This window comes from Monopterus albus, unplaced genomic scaffold (genome assembly GCF_001952655.1).
Source record: "Monopterus albus unplaced genomic scaffold, M_albus_1.0 scaffold62.1, whole genome shotgun sequence".
In the NCBI taxonomy this organism is placed as follows: domain Eukaryota; kingdom Metazoa; phylum Chordata; class Actinopteri; order Synbranchiformes; family Synbranchidae; genus Monopterus; species Monopterus albus.
In genome coordinates, this window is record NW_018127942.1 from 2,006,134 (window position 1) to 2,025,653 (window position 19,520).

The window sequence follows — 19,520 nt, forward strand, 5'->3', positions numbered from 1 at the left end:
GCATGGTTTGTATATCTGTATGTATTATAACCAGAGACAATGAATGAATCTTGTGTGCAACTTCAGGCCTGAATAGTATAAATGGTGATGTAACTATAATCAGAATCTCTTTGTCTACTTTGTTGGCTTTTTTCTTTTTCAAGTTGTTGTCAATTGTTTTTATTTGTTTTGTCTTGCTGCAGGCTTTCCTTGCTTATCAATTAAGTTTTGAAGAATTTGGAGGTTGTAGGTAACATCTTGATTTAATTGGATCTGTATTTTGTTCTTTTGCTGTATCGCCGTTGCTAAGATACACTTAAGTCAACAGCTCAAGTTGAAACTTTCAGATAGTTCTGACATAAAATTTCAGAATATCTGAATTATTCACAAAGCTATTTCTTGAAATCTTGCAACATGACATTTTATAAAATTGCTAATAGACTAAATTTTTGACATTTCATTTGGCTTTTTTTTTTTGCTTATTGCTGTTATGAAATAGGGTAAATACCATGGCGTTTGCAAACTCCTAATAGGCATGTGGTTTTTTTTTGTTTGTTTGTGTTTTACATTTTTCAGACCAAATGTTTAATCAACTAATCAAAAATTATAATTGATTAATTAAGCAATTGTGAGATGTGAGAAATACAGTTGATTTTAGCCCAACTATCTTTCTATCAAGGCTTTTCAGCTACAGTGTGTTTACATGGACTGGTACCAATATTACATAAAACAGTAAGATATAAAGATAAGGATGCAAACCATTAAAATCTTACTGATTGCATGTGTAGCAGCCCTGCATGTACTGACACCCATATGATACCGCTGACCCTGCATATGAACTATTACTTAATGATTAAGAAGGTAGTGCAAGCATACTCAGGAGTCATAGTCACAACTGATAAGATAGGTTTTCTAATCTCAGATAGGTTGTCTTTGGCAGTGTGTATCAGAGTGAACCTTAAAACTCATTTATCACTGATAAATACTTTTATTTGCATCTTCCTGGGCAACTGGAGGATGCTTAAGCCAAGAATTCTCGTTTCTTAGATAATTATTACACAGGTGCTTAACCTTTAGTAAATATGTGTTAGCACAGGTGCTGTAGTGAGCTATGTAGGTGACAGGTGATCTTGCTATATTACAGGCCATGACCTCCATAACCTACTTCACCACTCACTGGGCTTTCAAATTACAAGGAGACCTCTGTGGTTAAGGTTCCTCTGTTTATGTTCTCACTTAGAGACCATGTCTGGTTTTAATTAACTGGTACAGAATTTCATAGCTGCAGGCACATCATATGTCACAGCAAGCCCATGTGTTCTTAAGAAGATAAGCTATGACTCCAGGTTTGTGTGCCAGTCAGTGCAGGGCGTGGACCGAGTAAACTCTAACGTTAAGGTTTTGGCGTCCTCTGCTGTACAGAAAATCAACGTACACTGTCCATGTTGCTTCTGTTGGAGATTTGGATGATAATTTATTGTATTTTAGCTTTACAGAAAAGTTTTTTAAAATGTCTGATTTCATGCTGTGTACATTTTATCGACAATAATAAACAAAACATTAAACTATATCATCGCGACATGTCGTCAAATATTACATAACACGAGATATAAAACAAACTTCATGTTTCATTGGGAGTTGTAGTTTTTCTAAGTATTGAACGCCAGTTGGGTTTGTTGCTTAAAGTACTCAAATTCCCATGATGCTACGGTACTCGACTAAGCCACCCTGGACCACGCCAACGCTAAATAAACCTATAGACTGTAATCCCCATAGCTGAGTGCTTTGCGGCTATTTTCTGTCTTACTATAAGTTTGTTTCTAAACATAGCAAAGAAATGGACACCTCTGGGAAAGAGAAGGAAGCGATTCAGCTAATGGCCGACGCTGACAAAAAAGTCAAGTCCTCTGGCTCTCTTCTGGGAGGGATGTTTGGAGGGTATGACAGCACTGCACCAAAGAGCTAGCACTGCCTAGCTCTTTGAGCTAGCAAAGTTGGCATGCAGCCTGTTCCTTTGTAGCTATACATTTAGTTAGTTCTTCATACGTTAACTAGCAAGACATTATAGTAGTTAACTTAACGTTAGTTAAGCTAGATATTAAACCTGTAGCAAAAGACATTAGAGTAATAATAACAACTTGGTTTTAGTTAGCATAGTTAGCTGTATTGAAAAAAACGACGCTCTCTTGGATATAGCGCACTTAAACAGAGTCAAAACATTCCTCAAGAAGGTATCTGAGTTTCAAGGTTTGGCTTATCTGACTGGTAATAAAGTGATAATGGATTTTGGCAAGTACTTTAATATTAAATAGTAATTCTTTTTCCTCAAAAGGTTATTGCAAAGCAAACACTCTAGATTTTTAACCATGGCTTGTTATCTACCATTGACATCGGGAAGCTTCTTAATACGCATATCTGCAATAAATGCATCCTTATTGTAGTTACAATGCAGTATAGAGACAGCAAGGAAAGCTTTGTTTCGCTCTTCTAGAAGACTCCAGATGTTGCTACTCTGCAGTTCTTGTGGGTGACAACTGCTTTACATTGCTAATGCTGCAGATGACCAGTCAGTGATGTAATCCACTAGCATGACTGAATGGCCAGATTGTTATTACAACTGCAGGGAGCTCCCATGCAGAGAGGGATTTGTATAAACCAGCCCACAAGCCTGAGCATTGCATTTCCTTGAAATGCAACAGAATCTATTAGAAAGCATATAGGCCAGACTGATTTTTTTTTTTCCATTTTGACCTTAGTATGCCAAAGAGCTTTTCTGCTGTTAACAACAGCTTTCATTTTCTTTGCTTTTCTAGAGGCCAGCACAAAGTGGAAGAGGCATGTGAAATGTACTGCAGAGCAGCCAACATGTTCAAGATGGCCAAGAACTGGAATGGTGCGATAGGCTGTCTTCTACTTAAGATATCCAACTTAAAAATTTCAACACACTTGAGATGCTGAAGGATTATGTGGTGTTTTTTAAGCCCCATAACTGCAAAGCACAAGCTAAAGTGAAATTATGTGCATAAATATTTCATCCTTTCCTTTCAGGTGCTGGAAATGCATTTTGCAAGGCTGCACGCCTTCATATGCAGCTGCAGAACAAACATGACTCTGCCACTAGTTTCATCGATGCAGGAAATGCTTACAAGAAGTCTGATCCTAATGGTGAGGTTTCATGTTTACTGAGTTCAAACCTAACTCCAGTACACAACTTAACCCTTTTCATTCATAATAACCCTAATCTAATTCTAACAGTTATAGCTTAATGATTGTGCTTAATGGACTGTATAGTTGCACACAAGACGGTTATTGCAGTCATTTATCACAAATGTACACTTTTCCCCAAATCTGCCTTAGTTGCTTTGTTGTTGATATTTTGAGCCATTGATCATGTAGGAGTTATGCACCAGTGGTTTATTGTAAGACTCTCTGTGGTGTCTTTAATTTGGTTTCTAGACAGAAGACAAAGGAGGGGGGTCTTGCTCATGGTTTTTTTTTTATATTTTATCTTTTGCATCAAACATCTAACTAAAAGTATAAGTGTTTACAGAAAGTTTTTTAAAATGTTCTTTCACCTTGTTGAAACCGTCTTGAATAAGGTGCTGTCTAACTGATGTCTAACTCCTCTTTCCTTTATGCTGCCAAAAGAGGCAATCAAGTGTTTAAATGCTGCCATCGATATATACACAGACATGGTAAGATGCACATAGAAAGTGTCCATCCCTGTTCGCATCCACCACAGTAAATCCAGCCATTTTTATTTTTGGCAGAGGAGTGTCTAGTTGTAACTAGTACTCTCTCTCTTATCGAGACATATTTCTAGCACACATTTGTTTATTTGACACTGACACTGTGATTGAGTTCCCTACTGGATGTTCCTCTTAGTGGCAATTCATTTAAAAAGCTAAAACCTTGTAGACATGAAGCTTTGGGCCACCATTTGACCTTGCCTCTCTGCACTTAGAAGAGGCATCTGTGGAGAGATCCAGTTAGTACTGACTTCTCTTCTCCTCCACCTCCCCCAGGGAAGATTCACCATCGCAGCCAAACACCACATCACTATTGCAGAGATCTACGAGTCTGATCTGGTGGATATTGAAAAGGTACTTTTACATAGTCAGATAATACTACTAATAAATGTGTTAGAAGTGTTAGAAGGCATATTTGTTTTGAGTAACACTTAAACTTGCAGTGTTCTTTTCTTTTGTAAAGGCTATTGCACATTATGAACAGGCAGCAGACTACTACAAGGGAGAAGAATCAAACAGGTATTGTCCTCTTTCTGTTACAAAGATAAAACACTATATTATCAGCTTTTTTCAGCTCTAATACTGCCATGCACAATGACCCCTACTATAAAGGTCTAAGACTGCATATGTCAAAAAATGTAATGGGTTGTTATCATCAATGAATGATGCTCTAAATATCAGTAGTAGCTGTGAGGGACTTCTGTTAATTTATGTCAAGCTTTGATTCATTTACTTATCACCCGGCCAAAATAGCTCAACAGTGACATGAGGTAATCATTTCCCACGTATCACTTTTTTTTTTAGATGCATGTTACATCCCTGCTTGTGTAGGGGTAAGAGAATGTAACGTGAATAAAAGGAAACCTGGCTGTGATACGTTTAATTTATTAGAACAAATGGAGGAACTATAGTGCAAAATAGTCAAACATAAAGAACAGCGAGCACCTATGACACATACAGAAGAAAAGAAACCAAAAGAAAAATATCTAATAAGGCCATCTTAGGCCTTACAACTTATTTAAGACAAAAATGGAGGTTGAGCAGTAGGGCTCTGAAGATAACAGGAATCAGAAGGGTAACCCCTACAGACAGCGAGACGCAAAAGAAACACCAAGGCAAATTCTGTGAGTCTGTGGCTTAAATAAGTGGCCTAGCACAAAACCATTTACAAAGGTCAACACAATTAATATATCACAAAGTGGCACAGCACTATGGAGGGAAGCTGCGCACAAACATATCAAACATACTGATGCATTGGCATTTATTTTAGCATTAGATGTCCCTACTTTAAGACCACTTCAGCTAAGAAGCTAATATAAATGTGCAGATGTACTCAAAAGTTTTTTGACATTGACACAGTAGGAAAAGCACAGGTGGAAATAATAATGTTAACGATGGCTGATTGGCATCTACAGTAGCTGTTTTGGTGTCGGTTCTGTGCATGTTAGTTCACTGTGAGACTCATAACTTAATGAACCACTTGAATATGACAGCTACTGGCCTGTGTTCAGAGCTCTGTTCCATTACATCTGTGCTACACTGAATGTCTCATGCACTTTTCCTTAGTTCTGCCAACAAGTGTCTGCTGAAGGTGGGGGCTTACTGTGCTCAGCTGGAGCAGTACCAGAAGGCTATTGAGATCTACGAGCAAGTATGTACCACTTGTATTTGTGTACAATGCATGCATCTTCTCAATGAACGACCATTTTTTTAATTTAATGCATTTTGTATGGTTTGCTCGTATCCAGGTTGGAGCCAACACGATGGACAACCCGTTGCTGAAATACAGCGCCAAAGAGTATTTCTTCAAAGCGGCCCTCTGTCATTTCATTGTCGATGAGCTCAATGCTAAGGCAAGTTTATACCTCTGTGGTTCAGTCTCAGGATTTGGGACAGGGAGTTGTGGAAAAATTGTGACACGCCATGTCTCCGCAGATTGCTGTCGAAAAATACGAGGAGATGTTCCCGGCTTTTACAGACTCCAGAGAATGCAAGCTGTTGAAGGTAGCTAAGCACGCAGAGGAATCTGATGGCTTACCTTTTACCCTTAATCTCTTTCATTTCTGTGAGTAACCTACTTTTTCTGTTTTAACAGAAACTTCTTGAGGCTCATGAGGAACAGAACAACGAAGCTTTCACAGAGGCGGTAAGTCTTGAATACGCTATGAAAGTTCTCAAGCTTTATAGTAAAGGCCTTTGGATTCCCACTGCTCCAGGTGTTGTAGTTTTGTTGGATGCCTTGTGTGTTCAGGAACACTGATGGCTGGATCTCAGGTCTCCATTCAGTCTCCTAGAACTGTGTGTTTATATGAAACTAGCACCAACTCATCTAGTGCATCACTGTTGTTGAGCTCCTAACAGATTTATCAAAGTTAACTCAGAGTCGGAGAGGGAAGAGTTGTCATGTACATTAGGTTAGGTTTGGAGAAATGCATCACATTTCACATATCATACAAATGCAATGCTGGTGGTAGAAATAAGGAGAACAGTACTTTTATGATTTTTAAAGCCCAAATGCAATCACCAGAAGTAGCTATTGTTAGGCTATAAACAAACTACACCATGGTCTCTTGACTTCAACATCAGCGTGTAGTTTGTTTCAGCTCGCTTACCTCTTCTACAAAAACCTTTCCTCTCAGTGTGACCTGATCTAGTGATCAAGGCTGTGTCAGTTACAATAGTTTGTAAGTGTACGAGTTTAAACATAACGAGACTGTATAAAGTCGGACTAGTGAGTACATGAGTCTCTGTGTTCTCTGTGATGATGCTTAATATCCCCATCAGCCTCTGTACTCTGTTAGCCACTTGTTAGCAACTGCCTTTTTTTAAGACACATAAAAGCATTTTAAAAAATCACAAGTCGGGTATTTACTGACTTATTTTATATCATAGAACAAAATGTGAAAATGTATTGGCCTTGTGTGAACCACAGACCTTATTTCAAGGGTCTAACCAAAAACCCACTGACTGCCGGGCGAGGGAACCACAAGTGCAAAAATGCTCACTTATTTTTGGGTTTTAGGACTCACTACTGCGACACTTTATTGTGCAATGTAATCACAAAATAGCCTAACAAATTCAGTGACTAGAACCTTTTAATTGAAATGCTACTTTGCTTATCGGGCGTGTCCCTTGTCTGCCTGCAGGTAAAGGAGTTTGACTCGATCTCGCGTCTGGACCAGTGGCACACAACCCTGCTGCTGCGTATCAAAAAGACCATCCAGGATGATGAAGGGGATCTGAAATGAAAGAAACCCATGAAATGCAGTATGGAAGGACAAATCCATTACGCATGCTTCCACACAAACGCACCTCACTGTGTATAGCATCTGGCGAGGAGTGTCCGCTGATGATTTTGAATATTCCACTGCTCGCTACTACGCTGTTCAAATGTTCTTCTTGCTTTCTATCTGAATCTAGCTGGATTGTAAATCCTCTCGCCCTCACCTCTGTCTACACGATTGCTGCATAACTTTTTCTGCTAAAATCTTTCCTGGGGCATTTCAGAGCAGTATATTCTATCAACTCTGTTAGTACTGACAACAAGCACTGCATGTTTTGTACAGTTATTGTTTCCTAGTCAGATGCAGCTTGTTTTTTTTTTTTCTTCTTTTTTTTAAATTAGTTTATTATATATTTAAATGTTTCAGTTTGTTGTACATAGGATTACCAAGATGTGTATGGATTTAAAGAACGCACTATTATCTTCATTTATATTGTGTTGAAGTAGAAGAAATCTGTCATGATTTTTCTTTAAACTCAAAAAAGTTTGTGGTCACCTTTTTCTTACTCACAGAGGGCAACGATATGCACCAATTGCAGACTGTTAAACATTCGTACTAATCACTAGCTGGTGATTTTGGCCATATGTAGTTATGACTTTATTACGTTTAAGGTTATTTAGTGTTACTTTAGGCTTTGTTAATGTAATAATACGTTGAATGTTTGAATCTGTCAGATGCCGTTTATAGTTTGCTGGGAAAACTCTTTTTTTGAATGAAAAGCACAGGAAACCTTCCTCCTTATTCCCAGGGCAGTAGTCCTGGGCTAATGTGCATCAATAGTCACTCATCTTGTGCTGTGTTGTGAACCCGTGAAGGTTTACTACCGCAGTGCACCTTCCAAACGGTCAGTTCCTAAGCATGTCATTGTAGCTTAGTGTTGGTAAATTTGCTAGTGTGAGCCAAAGTTTTTACAAAAGGGTCAGTCACCCTGCTTATCCAGCTTCTTCCAGGTGGAGTGATAGCGGGCCTCGGATATGATCTGTATGGTTGTGCAAATGGACAATAAAGCTATTGTATCCCAGCTACCTGCTGCCTTTGACCTTACCTACTGAGCAGCATCATTGGCAGAAACTGCTCCCCCTTGAAACGTGGCAGAGCAAGAAGAACCAGAGAGAGGTTGTCTTGGCCTTTTTTTCTTACAAAATGAATCAGTTACTCAACAAAGCAGTTTTAATTAATTTTCTGTCAAATCAGTCCCCCCCAACTCCTCATTTACAGTCTTTCAGTGGGTCAAGTACAGGGATGATGCCAACACAAGTGACCTTTTTGACAGTAACTTTATTTGAGGTCAGAACTATAGCTTAATGCAACAGATACAAAATGACAACAAAGCCATGCAAACACCAAAAGGAAACAAAAGATCCCTTAATCTCACGTCTTCCCTTTTTATCTTTCCTTCACATGCATACAAAAGTTGTCCTCAAGTCACCATAATAAAGAATACATTTGCGTTTTGCATTAACTCAGTGTCTGAGGCAGTGCAGTTGCACAAGAATGGCTGGTAGGGTGTGTCACGTTCCCATCAGCTTACAGCTGAATAAATATAGCCTATTTAAATTACTGAACAAACAGTAGGATTCCAGCCTGTTACCATCTAATAAAAAAGTCCAAGTCTGCTAAACAAATAAATGAGTGATCTTTTCTTTACTCTAATTCAGGTTCTGTACCTGCTGCTGGACTAAAAGAGTGGCTCTGCTCTTTACCCGTTGGTGTGATGCATCTTAGTATCAAGGCTCCATTGATGACTTTTTATAGTCATCATGCACAAGCTTAACTCTGAGTTAAATGAACTCAGGCAGTGTAAAGATGGCTTTAATGATGTCTAAAAACACTGGAAAGAATTTCAAAATCAATCTGAGCACAACAATTTTTAAATGTTTTTATTTCTTCAGTCAGGCTGCACAAGAATTAGTTTTAATAGTATTAAAACATACTATGCTTTTCTTTAAACACATACATGAAGCCACAAAAGAGAAAGCAGAATTAAATTTAGAAAACTGCTGCTGAATTTAGGAAAACTAATTATTGTTTTGGTGTGTACTGTACAAGGCAGGATCAGAATACATCACTGGATATACAGTCTATGGTCTGTATATTAAACTAATGAGCCAGAGCCAGGAATTGTGGGAGCGAACACAAGTCTTTGTACAGCTGAGTAGTTCACCGCCCTGGATGTAGAAGCCTGGCATCTGCAGCTACGGCACTTTCCACATATAGTTAGTGTGACAGATTCAGTATGTCCAATACTTTATCTACATGTATTCATCACAGTCAGTTTAATAGAGCAGTTTTTCGAGCAGACAAAACACCATAGGTGCTGTTCTGTAGCCGCCAAGGACTCGGACAAGGTTCCCAGACCAAACAGTATTCTGTAACTCCTGCAGTACATGAGACAAGGTCAAACGGTGTCTGATATACTGTATGGGGGGGGGGGGGTTTACATGTAATGAACTGTGGCCTTAGTTTAATTAGTATTTAATGATTTGTGCCTCCTATAACAGTATATGTACATTGATTAATTACATCTACCAACCACACATCCAGGTCTGATTGTTAAACACTAATGATAAAACACCACATAGTCAGAACACACATTCAAACATATCTAATTCCAAAGTGTGCACTTAAAATAGCATGAATAGACCAGCTGAAATGGAATTTTAAATTTCTACACCCAGATAAAGATACATTTTTGCACAAGAATTTTCTACACAGAATTTTGAGTCAAGTCCTCCTTGTGGTCAGCGGTTACCTCCCGTCCTTTGTTGCTCATCACTGTGGACAACAGTTGCTCTTTTCCACCAACCTCAGCACCAACAATCACAGTCTGAATATCAGGGTGTAACATATCCATCTCAGGAGGGGCCTTAGTCTCTGAAGCAGGAGCTAAAATGGTCTGTGAAGCAGCAGCTTCCAGCACAGATGATGTTGAGACTGTTGGCATCTCTGAGGCTGACGCCAGCGAGCTATCAGACACAGGGACTGAGAGAACTGAAGGTACAGACAGAGTGGTCGAGGAGGCTTCAGAGGACAAGGGGATAGAGTGAGACAGAGAGACAGGTAAAGAGAAGGGGATACCTGAGCCATCTAAAGAAATGAAGCTGGCCCCTGTGGTCTCAGTGGTTACTAATGGCTGGAGCTGCGACCCAGGTGGCACATCAGTGTGGATGACAGTGATCCCACCAAGTGTACTATGACTCACTAAAGCAATGGCTCCATGACTGGTCCATTCAGACGAGAGAGTGACTGGCTCAGTGGGAACCACAGTGGAGTCAGTGTTGGTTTTCCCAGCAGCATTACCACCACCTTTCCTAGCTGTGCTCTTTTTCTCCTCTGCTTCTGTTTTGTCCGCCTTTCCCTTAGTGGGAGTTTTGGTTTTCTTGTCCTCCACATTTCCCTCCAGCACCACAAGATACGTCTTCCAAGGAGCATCCGAGTCATGGGTCTGAAGGTTAGAAGAGCTTGTTATTTTGACAACAGTCTGATCAATCAGTGTACTTTAAACACAATTTATCAGATGATGCATAGGTAGCCACTGTGCAGCAGTTCTAATATCATTACCATTATTCCTCCTCTATGCCTCCATGCCAGCGATAGCCACGCCTGGAGGCATTATATCCATGAGTCTGACTGGTTGGTGGAGGCTTACGACTACAAAGCAGTTATTCCAGTTTTCAAATGTAAGTACTTTGATCCTACAAGTTTTATCACCACTGTAACCACACACTCACAGTCGAAATGAAACTGAAAACCCTTTCAGATAATACAGCTACAGTAAGATAAGCCCTGCTCACCATAGTGTGTCTGCGAAGTGTGGACTTATCCGTAAATGTGCGTCTACAAAGGCCACACATGTATGGTTTCTCTCCTGTGTGAATCCGCTGGTGCCTCTGAAGGGCGTTGAGCTGGGTAAACTGTTTTTCACAGTCTTTACAACTGTACGGACGCTCACCTAACAATCGTGTGAGAAAACCACATCAATGCCAGAGTGCAAATAGAAGACTAAGGGGGACATTTAAAAAAAACAAAAAAAACAATGAACAAATTAGGTTTTCAGCTGTAAAAATAAATTGTGTTCTAAAAACAAATGTATCAATAACTTCTACACTTGCCTGTATGTATTTTTAAATGCTGGTGGAGGGAATTCCTCTGAGCGAAGCCTCGACCACACTGTTCACACTTGTACGGCTTGGACCCAGTGTGGATGTTTGAGTGGTGTCTGAGATATTCTTTCGATGCAAAGCTCTTCCCACAGGCCTCACACATGAAGGGCTTCTCTCCTGACAAGAGAGAAAGATGTACTTAGCTAAGACACACACTAGTGGGGGTGGTTACATAAAAAAAAACTAAAGATAACAACTCAGAAATGTGCTGTAATAGTTCTGACCTGTGTGTGATCTCTTATGATAGGCCAACATGTGCTTCTGAGTGAACCGGGCATCACACTGATCACATGAAAATGGCTTCTCTCCTGTGTGAATTCTACACATGGTGAAACAGACAAGTTTAGCCCTCAACTTTATACATATGTAATTAGTATTTATACATAAACATTTACAACTATCATGAAGCCATTATTACTCTTTGTTTTCCAGCTTTATTTAAATAGCTAAACCCTGTGAACTTTCAGTTTAAATCCTGGCTTATTTTTAGCACCTAGGCAAACCCCAGTTTGAAGTTTAACTTAACCAGCTCAGCACCTGCGGTGCATCTTGAGAGCAGAGTTCTGGGTAAACCTGGCCTTGCAGTCGGTGCACTCAAAAGGCTTTGTTCCCGTGTGTGTCCTCTCATGCAACAACAGAGCGGTTTTGGAGCTAAGAGATTTTCCGCACTCAGAGCAGACATGTTGCAGATTATTGCGTTCATGTACCTGAGAAGCAAGAGGGACGTTAAGACGGAAATGATCAAATCAGGAAAAAACAAAGATAAATGGCACTCCTTAGTTTTACACTGCATATATCCTCACCTGTCTTTGATGGCGGACAACATCCTTCTTCCGTTTGAAAGTCTTTGCGCAGGAGTCACAGGCAAAGAGCCTCTCATTACTGTGGACATGCTTTTCATGAATCTTCAGGTTGCTGCGGTTGGCGAACGTCTGCATGCAGGTCTCGCAGCGATAGATGACATCTGCTTTCATTCCATGGTATGTACTAGCCAAGAAAACAGGTTAAAGCGGGATCAGAAGGCCAGCGTATTGTGACAAAATGCACTGATGCACTCGCTATCACAGCGGAGAGTTGCTAGAGCACAACCAACTTATTCCATCTTGGTTTGATAAATCATGACATCAGGAATATGACAGTTAACTTTGGTGTCAACATGTTCACAACTGATCAAAAACTGTGTGGCATAGTGCAACACAAATACAATTTTATAAAGTGCACAGAACAGCTGGTTTCAACAGCGATTCTCCTCCCAAGCACTATAAAGCACATAAAGTCACTGGATGAGTGACTGGGGAGCTCCAAGGTAAGACCAAAGGTCCACTGGATGACTCACATTTACCATTATAATGACCACACTAGAACATGGGGTGGCACACTGTATTATCAACAATAAAACATAAAGAAGGTTGGTTTGTCCTAGTTTTTGGCTGAACCATGGCGTGCAAGACTGTGTACGCACTAGGGGGCTACGATGTCAGTGAATAAATGAAATCTAGAAGCGCTCGATGTCCTACCTGATGTGCTTCAAGTAGCTTCTCTCATAGTGGAAGGTCCGCTGGCACTTGTCACACTCGAACTGGGCTTTGGATGTTCTGTTGGATGTCGTCTTGGACTGTCCCTCCTCCTCCTCCCCCAGTGATAACAACAAGGCTTCATCTGAATCATCACTCTGCAAATCCTCCTCAACTTCCCAATCATCCTTATCAGAGGCTGGTGCTGCCATCGAAGGCTCATCTCCTTTCTCTGCTGGGTTCTCTGGCTGAGCCTTGGCTTCGGTGCTGTCCTCATACTCTGTGACTTCCCTGGTAGCTTGAGTTTGATTTTTAACAGCCTCTCTTTTGGTAATTAAACGCCTCTGAAGGACTTTATGGCCACGCAACCTCAGTTTTAACTTGCATGCTTGTCTTTTTTCATTCGTCACTGTGTGCTTTACTTTAAATCTTTTCAATGTTGCTTCTTTCTCAAAGCTCTCTGCAGAGAGCTGCCGCTTAACTGGTGAGCTTGGAGGCTGCCTGATAATTTTTTGTTTCTTGTCATCTTTTTTTGCCACTTTTGAACAAGACATTTTCTTTGTATTTGCTAGGAAGATCTCTGCGCTCATGGCCTCACTACAAACATCCGACAGATCCTCACAATCCAAAAACTGTGCTGCTGCTTGAACATCACCAATCTTGTCTCTGGCAACTTCAACTTTACCCGTGTACACAAATTCCAAGAACTTGGAGAAATCATTGGAGTGCATATTTGACAGTAATAATTTGTCTCGGGCTGCATCCTGACAGAGGAGGATCTTTTTGAAGTAGCCACTGGATGCTGCAAGCATCACCTGGTGAGCCTGAAACTCCTGCAGCTCTCCCTGGTAGTCGACCTGCACCGTCACATCACTCAGCTGCCCCTGCAGCCTCAGCTGATGCAGAGAAGTCAGAAGGTTTTCATGGTGCGATTTAGAAATGAGCTGCACCACGCCGAACCCCATAATTCATCTGCTCTGCTGACAAATTAAACAAAATACAAACAAACAAATAAAGGTTGAAACTAGCTAGCTGTATTTCATTTAATGCATTACGTTCACTGTGTAAACACACACGTGTATTCTCAGAGGTCCAAGCAGCTACAGGTAACTCAACGTTTAGTAAAATCTGAAGAGAACACACTGCTAATATTTAGCCAAATGCTCGGCGAACAGTGGGTCTCAATAACGTGAGATAACCACATATAAAATATCTCCTAAACCCAGTAACGTTATCTAAAGCCAAACTGACAGGACAACAAAGTAAATGTGATACTTTTGTGGCTTTGTTATAAGAGTGTTCACTGCTAGGATTAGTAACTGCTAACAGTAGCTTCACAGACAACGGTAAACAAGCTAGGTTAGCTAACTTTAAGTGGTGACACTAAACAAACTATACGGTATGTTTACTACAAGTTATGCTCTCAACAGCCTGCGCACGGTGCACGAGTGAACGTATAGCAGCCACGACCGGTTAACTACACGAAGCACGTCTTCTTACCGTAAGGTCGGTAAAATGGCAGCCCTTCACAAACGCTTTTCACAGCGGAAGGTATTTCCTGTAGAAGTCGCTCATGAAAACGGCACGTCGCTTGACTTACCGATATCCGGCGCCGAGATAGCTGACCTGGGATCAGTCCTTCGTTTATGATTTATTTAAAGTTTGAGTTGCCGAGGTCTACTGCTGTTCCTGGACCATTTTAGCAGGTTTTGTTGACTATAAAAAAAATCAAGCCTCGAACAGTTGTTTATGTTTCATTTGAAGGTGTTCAGACATTGCTTTAAAGCTAATTAATCTCACTCCCCTGTAGTCTAAAACATTTTATCATTGTTTGCCTATGCCTTACTTATCTTCAGAATACTGTCTTAACAGCCAGTGAGCCATGATGTGTTACAGCTCTAATGGTGCTGTTATTGCTGTAATTTGGGTGTTTGAAGATCAGTTTAAAAAACAAAAAAAAATAAATAAATAAAAACTGAGTAAAGTGTAGTGTTATATGAATTATAGTATTTCAGCAAAATTTTCAAAAGTGATTTTGTAAAGTAACGGTTACGGTAATCCTGACAGCAGTAGCCTGAGGTGAGACATAGTGCATTAGTGCCGTGTAACCGCTTGGGGGCGCCATTGCATTGAGACATAACTGGATTTAGCAGCCAATGTTGGACTAAAAGGCAGTCTAACCTGCTTTAACAACCAAATAGACATTTTCTTCAGCATTATCAGTTTTCAGTCAGATTGCTCTAATTCTAGCACAGCCCATTAGGTATCAAACTTACTGCTTAAAATAGTTGTTTAGTATACTACCTATTGTATATATATCATTAATGATCTGTTGTATGAGTATGTTTCCAAAGCATAGGCTAACATGCTGAAAGATTTAAGATAATACATTTCCATTCAGGCAGCATAAATCATCTACAGAGCTGCAAAAAAAGCAAGCTGACATTCTAAAGGTGTATGGAAAGCTACTTGAGGATTCTCTGGAGTGCTGTTGTAAAGCTGCCAAGTTTTTTTTTTTTGTTTTTTTTTTTCAGAGGAAATCAGTATACCTTACATTTGTCTTAATGAATTGTGCAAGCTAGCAATCTGCTCTGTTCCGGTGACTCATGCTGCTCTCTGGACAAAAGCTGTGCAGACTGATCTGGAACACTGTGTTCTCCTGGATCTCCTTAGCCATACACATACAGTTCCACATGTATAGATTGCTCTTTTCATACAACTAGTCTTTCCTAATTCATCTTTATTAAAAGACAACTTCATGGCACATGACTGTTTATCATAGGAAACGAGAGTATTTGCATAGGTACAGCACTGGGGAAGCTACTACTTCACATTGGAAGAAGCTGAACTACAGCAAAGCTACCCTAGTGAGAAATCTAGTTTGATGAACTAAAGCTACTTAGAAAAATAGGTCAAACCAGTCTGTGAAAATGACCAAAGTGACAAGTGCGAGGAATGTCAACTTTGGTCCATCAGTCAGACACCAGACAGGTGAGGGTATTGCACCAAGTAGGAATCAATATCCGAAACACTATGCAACAACTTCCCTGAACATGTGTTGACAAATAGCAATAATCAATACTTATTATCACTAACTGACACCCAGTATATTCAAGTATAGCTTTACAAGGTCAGAATCAAAACATTCAAAACCATAGCCATGTATTTTTCATAGGTGAGCTGAAAGCCCATTGTTACTTTTATTGCCCCAAATTGAATTACTATGCAAATCACCAGTACGCTGCTGCATAATGTAGTTAAACTACTGTAATTACATGTCCTCTGCTACTCCCCATCACTGCATAGATATTAATGTGGTGTAATATAAAATTTATATGAAAATATTAGACTTGAGGTTTGCACATGCCATCGCTGGTTGACATGCGCATTCATGGGGATAAATGTATGCTGCATTACTGAAACATCAAAAGGTCAGTCATTTCACAAACATGTCATTTTATACATCTACTTCCAGCAGTGATGCTGAACCAGTGGACTTTTCAGCCCATGGCATTTTTGTTACTTAAAGGTGAAGAGTTGAGCTGGGGAGAGAGCAAATGGATGTTGCGCAACTGCAGTCAAAGATTCAGATGTTACTGGTCCGTGATGTGCTTAATAGCCAGCTGCATCGCCGAGCTGTTCAGTAACATATTCAGTTCCCACAGATAAACCATCAGGTTGTCGGTAAAGAGGACGAGGTGCAAATACTTGCTGCGAGGTGATGGGCTCAGCAAACAAAACATTCTGCCGACGCTGGGCTGTGTTTGCTCTGCTGTGAGCAGACTCCTCCACACAAATGAAAATAACAGTGCTGACAATCCACAGTGCACAAACAACACAAGAAAAAGTGCAATATGTGAGAGAAAAAGCAAAACTCAAACCCAAGGTCAATTTTAATTTGAGGCTAAAGAGCACACACACACACACACACACACACACACACACACACACACACACACACACACACACAATAGAATTTAGGAGGATGGTGGGGATGGTTTTGTCCAGTCTCGGTTTGTGAGCTGGAGCTGTACAAACAGTCAGTGTCCTGACAGGACCTCGCTACAGCTCCTTAACAAAGCTAACTCATAATTCCAGCAGATGAACTGAACCACAGATGCTAAGCACTAGAACATTACATGGAAGTCTGACAGTGGTGGTCCAAGAGTAACCGCAGCATTCTCTTTGTGCTCGCCCATAGAACCGCACAGCTGATGCCAGACCAATCAAAAACCAGTCCAACTCAGTATTCTGTGGTGGCTTTCTCTTCCCCTCCAGTCAGTGGACTCAGTTAACAGAAAACATGTTCCATGAAATACTTTTTTCATCCTCTTTGATTTCAGCAGGCATCCAAACTTTTTAATCAATGCTCTTACACTGGGATGCACTTCACTGATTTTATGCAGAGGCTTTAGTTGTTTCAGAAAATGAACATAAATCTCCGCCTATATTTATGCAAGAAATAAATGGGACAGGAGTCAAATATTAGATTTGTTTGTGCATTCCTGTTGAGGCCAAGGTTGTTTTGCCAGGATAACCACTGCAGTCCAGACCTGTATATGGTAGTACCTCCCCTTCCCTTACTACCCCTGTCTTGTTTCACTGGCTGGATTCCACGCCACGTTCAACCTGTCCAGAATATCACTGGAACCCCTAAATGTAACATTTACAGTTAGTGTGGAAAGTTTTCAGGCCCTTGGTAGTTTTCCACATTTTGTTATGTTTCAGATTCATCTTAAAATGGATTCAGTTAAATTTTTTTCCTCATCAATCTACACACAATGCTCCACAATGACAAAGTGAAAACAGGTTTTGAAAAGTAATTAAAAATAAAAGACTGAAATATCCCATTTACATAAGTATTCAGACCCCTCACTTAGTACTTGATTAAAGCAGTTTTGGCAGCAATAACAGCCTCAAGTCTTCCTGAGAATGAAGCTACAGGCTCGGCACCTTGCTTTTGGAATTTTCTTCCATTTGTCTTGACAGAATTGTTCCAGGTCAACCAGGTTGGATGAGGAGCGGTGGTGCACAGCCATTTTCAGGTTTCTCCACACATGTTCTACTGGGATCACAACCAAACTCTGGCTGGGCCACTCTAAGGACTTTCACTGAGTTTTCCTGAAGCCACTCCTGTATTTCCTTGGTGTTATGCTTAAGGTTGTTGTCTGGTTGAAATGTCAACTTTTGCCCCAGCCTGACATCCTGAGCACTCTGGAGAAGGTTTTCATTTAGAATTGCTTTATGTTTCTCTGCATCCATCCTTCCCTCTGTCCTGACTAGTCTCCCAGTCCCAGAAAAACCTCCCCACAGCCTGATGCCGCCACCACCACCGTGTTTGACTGTAGGGATTGTAATAGTGAGGTGATGCTTAGTGCCTGGTTTTCTCCACACACACTGTTGGGAATTGTGGCAAAACAGTTCAATTTTTGTTTCATCAGACCAGAGTATTTTGCTTCTCATGATCTGAGAGTCCCTCAGGTATCTTTTGGTAACCTCCCAGGGGGCTGTCATGTGTCTTTTAGTGAGGAATGGCCTCCATCTGGCCGCTCTACCATAGAGGCCTGATGGGTGGAGCGCTGGGCTGATGGTTATCCCATCTACAGAAAGTAACTCTGGAACTCATTCATAGTGACCCTTGGGTTCTTGGTTACCTGTCTGACCAAGGCCTTCGTCCCCGATCACTCAGCCTGGCTGGGCGGCCAGATCTATGAAGACTGGTGGTGGATCCAAATCTCTTCCATTTGAGAATAAAGGAGGGTACTGTGCTCTTGGACACATTCAATGCTGCAGACATTTTCTTGTATCCTGCCCCAGGTCTATGTCTTGACACAATCCTGTCTCGCAGGTCTGTGGACAGTTTTCTTGACCTCATAGCTTTGTTTTCACTCTGACATACACCATAAACTGTAAGACCTTATATAGACAGGTGTATGCCTTTCTAATTATAGCCAATGCATTCAATTAGGCACAGGTGGACTCTAATCAAGCTGTAGAAGCATTAACAGCCACTGATAGGAGACCGATTCAGAGCTCAATTACAATGTCATAACACAAGGTCAAGCAGTCACCCCCCCCAAAAACTGACAGTGTGATAAATGTAATTATTTTGCTGACTTCAATGATCCTCATCAGTGTGTTGTAAAGCCATAGTCTCTCTATTACTGTGCTGGCTGGGTAATAATAGCTATCCAGGAGAGGATGATACAAAATCAAGTTTTGCATTCTAGAGTGAAGGTCGATAGTTTAATTGGAAGCACAAATTGCATTCACATGTATCCCCATAGTGGATTGAGCCATGGGTAAAGTGAATGTGTACACTGCAAGTGTGTCTGCTTTTACAGTTCTGTTCAGTTGCTAACACAATAAAATGACACATTTGGCAAAAATTCAGCTCAACTCTCCAAAACTGTAAACATGTTTTCTGCTTTGCACCCATGTTGCAACTGAACATAATACTTTTTGCAGAACACTACACACAGTTCTTAACAGAATATACAGACAGCTGCTATAAAGTCACTTGTTGACCATTTCAAAACTGCCAATCAAAAGTGAACCAATAAAAAAATAAATTAAAAAAAATTGCACTACCTTGCCAGACACCCAGGTGCTTAATTGTCAATTCATTAATCAGATTGTTAGCACTATCTTAAAAAAAAAAAAGGCAAGTATTTGTTTACAACAGCAATGAAAGTCTACAGCATCTAGCAGATGGAGGTAGAGGTCAAACAGGGGGACAGGAGGATTGAGAGCTGGGGCTTCTTTTACAGGCAATGATCCTGTAGATATGTTGGCTGCTGAGACATGGATACGACACTTGAGGAGTTTCTT

At 40.5% G+C, this 19,520-nt stretch overlaps 2 protein-coding genes across 5 annotated transcripts; one reads left to right on the forward strand and one right to left on the reverse strand.

The window, feature by feature from the left end:
- Positions 1 to 1,693: 1,693 nt before the first annotated feature.
- napbb (N-ethylmaleimide-sensitive factor attachment protein, beta b) lies at positions 1,694 to 8,069 on the forward strand. Of its 2 annotated transcripts, XM_020603703.1 has the most exons (11): positions 1,694 to 1,917; positions 2,793 to 2,872; positions 3,028 to 3,144; positions 3,628 to 3,674; positions 4,005 to 4,082; positions 4,192 to 4,247; positions 5,295 to 5,379; positions 5,477 to 5,581; positions 5,664 to 5,732; positions 5,824 to 5,874; positions 6,875 to 8,067. In XM_020603703.1, the coding sequence occupies exons 1-11, from the start codon at positions 1,817 to 1,819 to the stop codon at positions 6,974 to 6,976; spliced, it is 891 nt and encodes a 296-aa protein (XP_020459359.1). In that variant the 5' UTR covers positions 1,694 to 1,816; the 3' UTR covers positions 6,977 to 8,067. The 2 variants fall into 2 exon arrangements, with proteins under 2 accessions (XP_020459359.1, XP_020459360.1); XM_020603704.1 differs by lacking the exons at positions 1,694 to 1,917; positions 2,793 to 2,872; positions 3,628 to 3,674 and having other exon boundaries at positions 3,033 to 3,144; positions 6,875 to 8,069.
- Positions 8,070 to 8,937: 868 nt separating this feature from the next.
- On the reverse strand, positions 8,938 to 14,297 carry gzf1 (GDNF-inducible zinc finger protein 1). Of its 3 annotated transcripts, none has more exons than XM_020603701.1 (8): positions 14,190 to 14,297; positions 12,693 to 13,666; positions 11,979 to 12,162; positions 11,713 to 11,882; positions 11,400 to 11,494; positions 11,125 to 11,292; positions 10,807 to 10,964; positions 8,939 to 10,457 (listed from the first exon to the last, which is right to left on the reverse strand). In XM_020603701.1, exons 2-8 carry the CDS (start codon positions 13,652 to 13,654, stop codon positions 9,720 to 9,722), a joined length of 2,475 nt encoding a protein of 824 aa, XP_020459357.1. In that variant the 5' UTR covers positions 13,655 to 13,666; positions 14,190 to 14,297; the 3' UTR covers positions 8,939 to 9,719. The 3 variants fall into 3 exon arrangements, with proteins under 3 accessions (XP_020459358.1, XP_020459357.1, XP_020459356.1); XM_020603700.1 differs by having other exon boundaries at positions 12,693 to 13,669; positions 14,190 to 14,289; XM_020603702.1 differs by lacking the exon at positions 14,190 to 14,297 and having other exon boundaries at positions 8,938 to 10,457; positions 12,693 to 14,181.
- Positions 14,298 to 19,520: the final 5,223 nt, after the last annotated feature.

Coding starts and splice junctions, on each gene's coding strand:
- napbb (XM_020603703.1), top strand. CDS start 1,817: ATGGACACCTCTGGGAAAGAGAAGGAAGCGATTCAGCTAATGGCCGAC. Junction 2,873..3,027: donor GATGGCCAAGAACTGGAATG/GTGCGATAGGCT, acceptor CTTTCCTTTCAG/GTGCTGGAAATGCATTTTGC. Junction 5,733..5,823: donor GAGAATGCAAGCTGTTGAAG/GTAGCTAAGCAC, acceptor CTGTTTTAACAG/AAACTTCTTGAGGCTCATGA.
- gzf1 (XM_020603702.1), bottom strand. CDS start 13,654: ATGGGGTTCGGCGTGGTGCAGCTCATTTCTAAATCGCACCATGAAAAC. Junction 12,163..12,692: donor AGCTACTTGAAGCACATCAG/GTAGGACATCGA, acceptor TTTCTTGGCTAG/TACATACCATGGAATGAAAG. Junction 11,883..11,978: donor TTGTCCGCCATCAAAGACAG/GTGAGGATATAT, acceptor CTTGCTTCTCAG/GTACATGAACGCAATAATCT.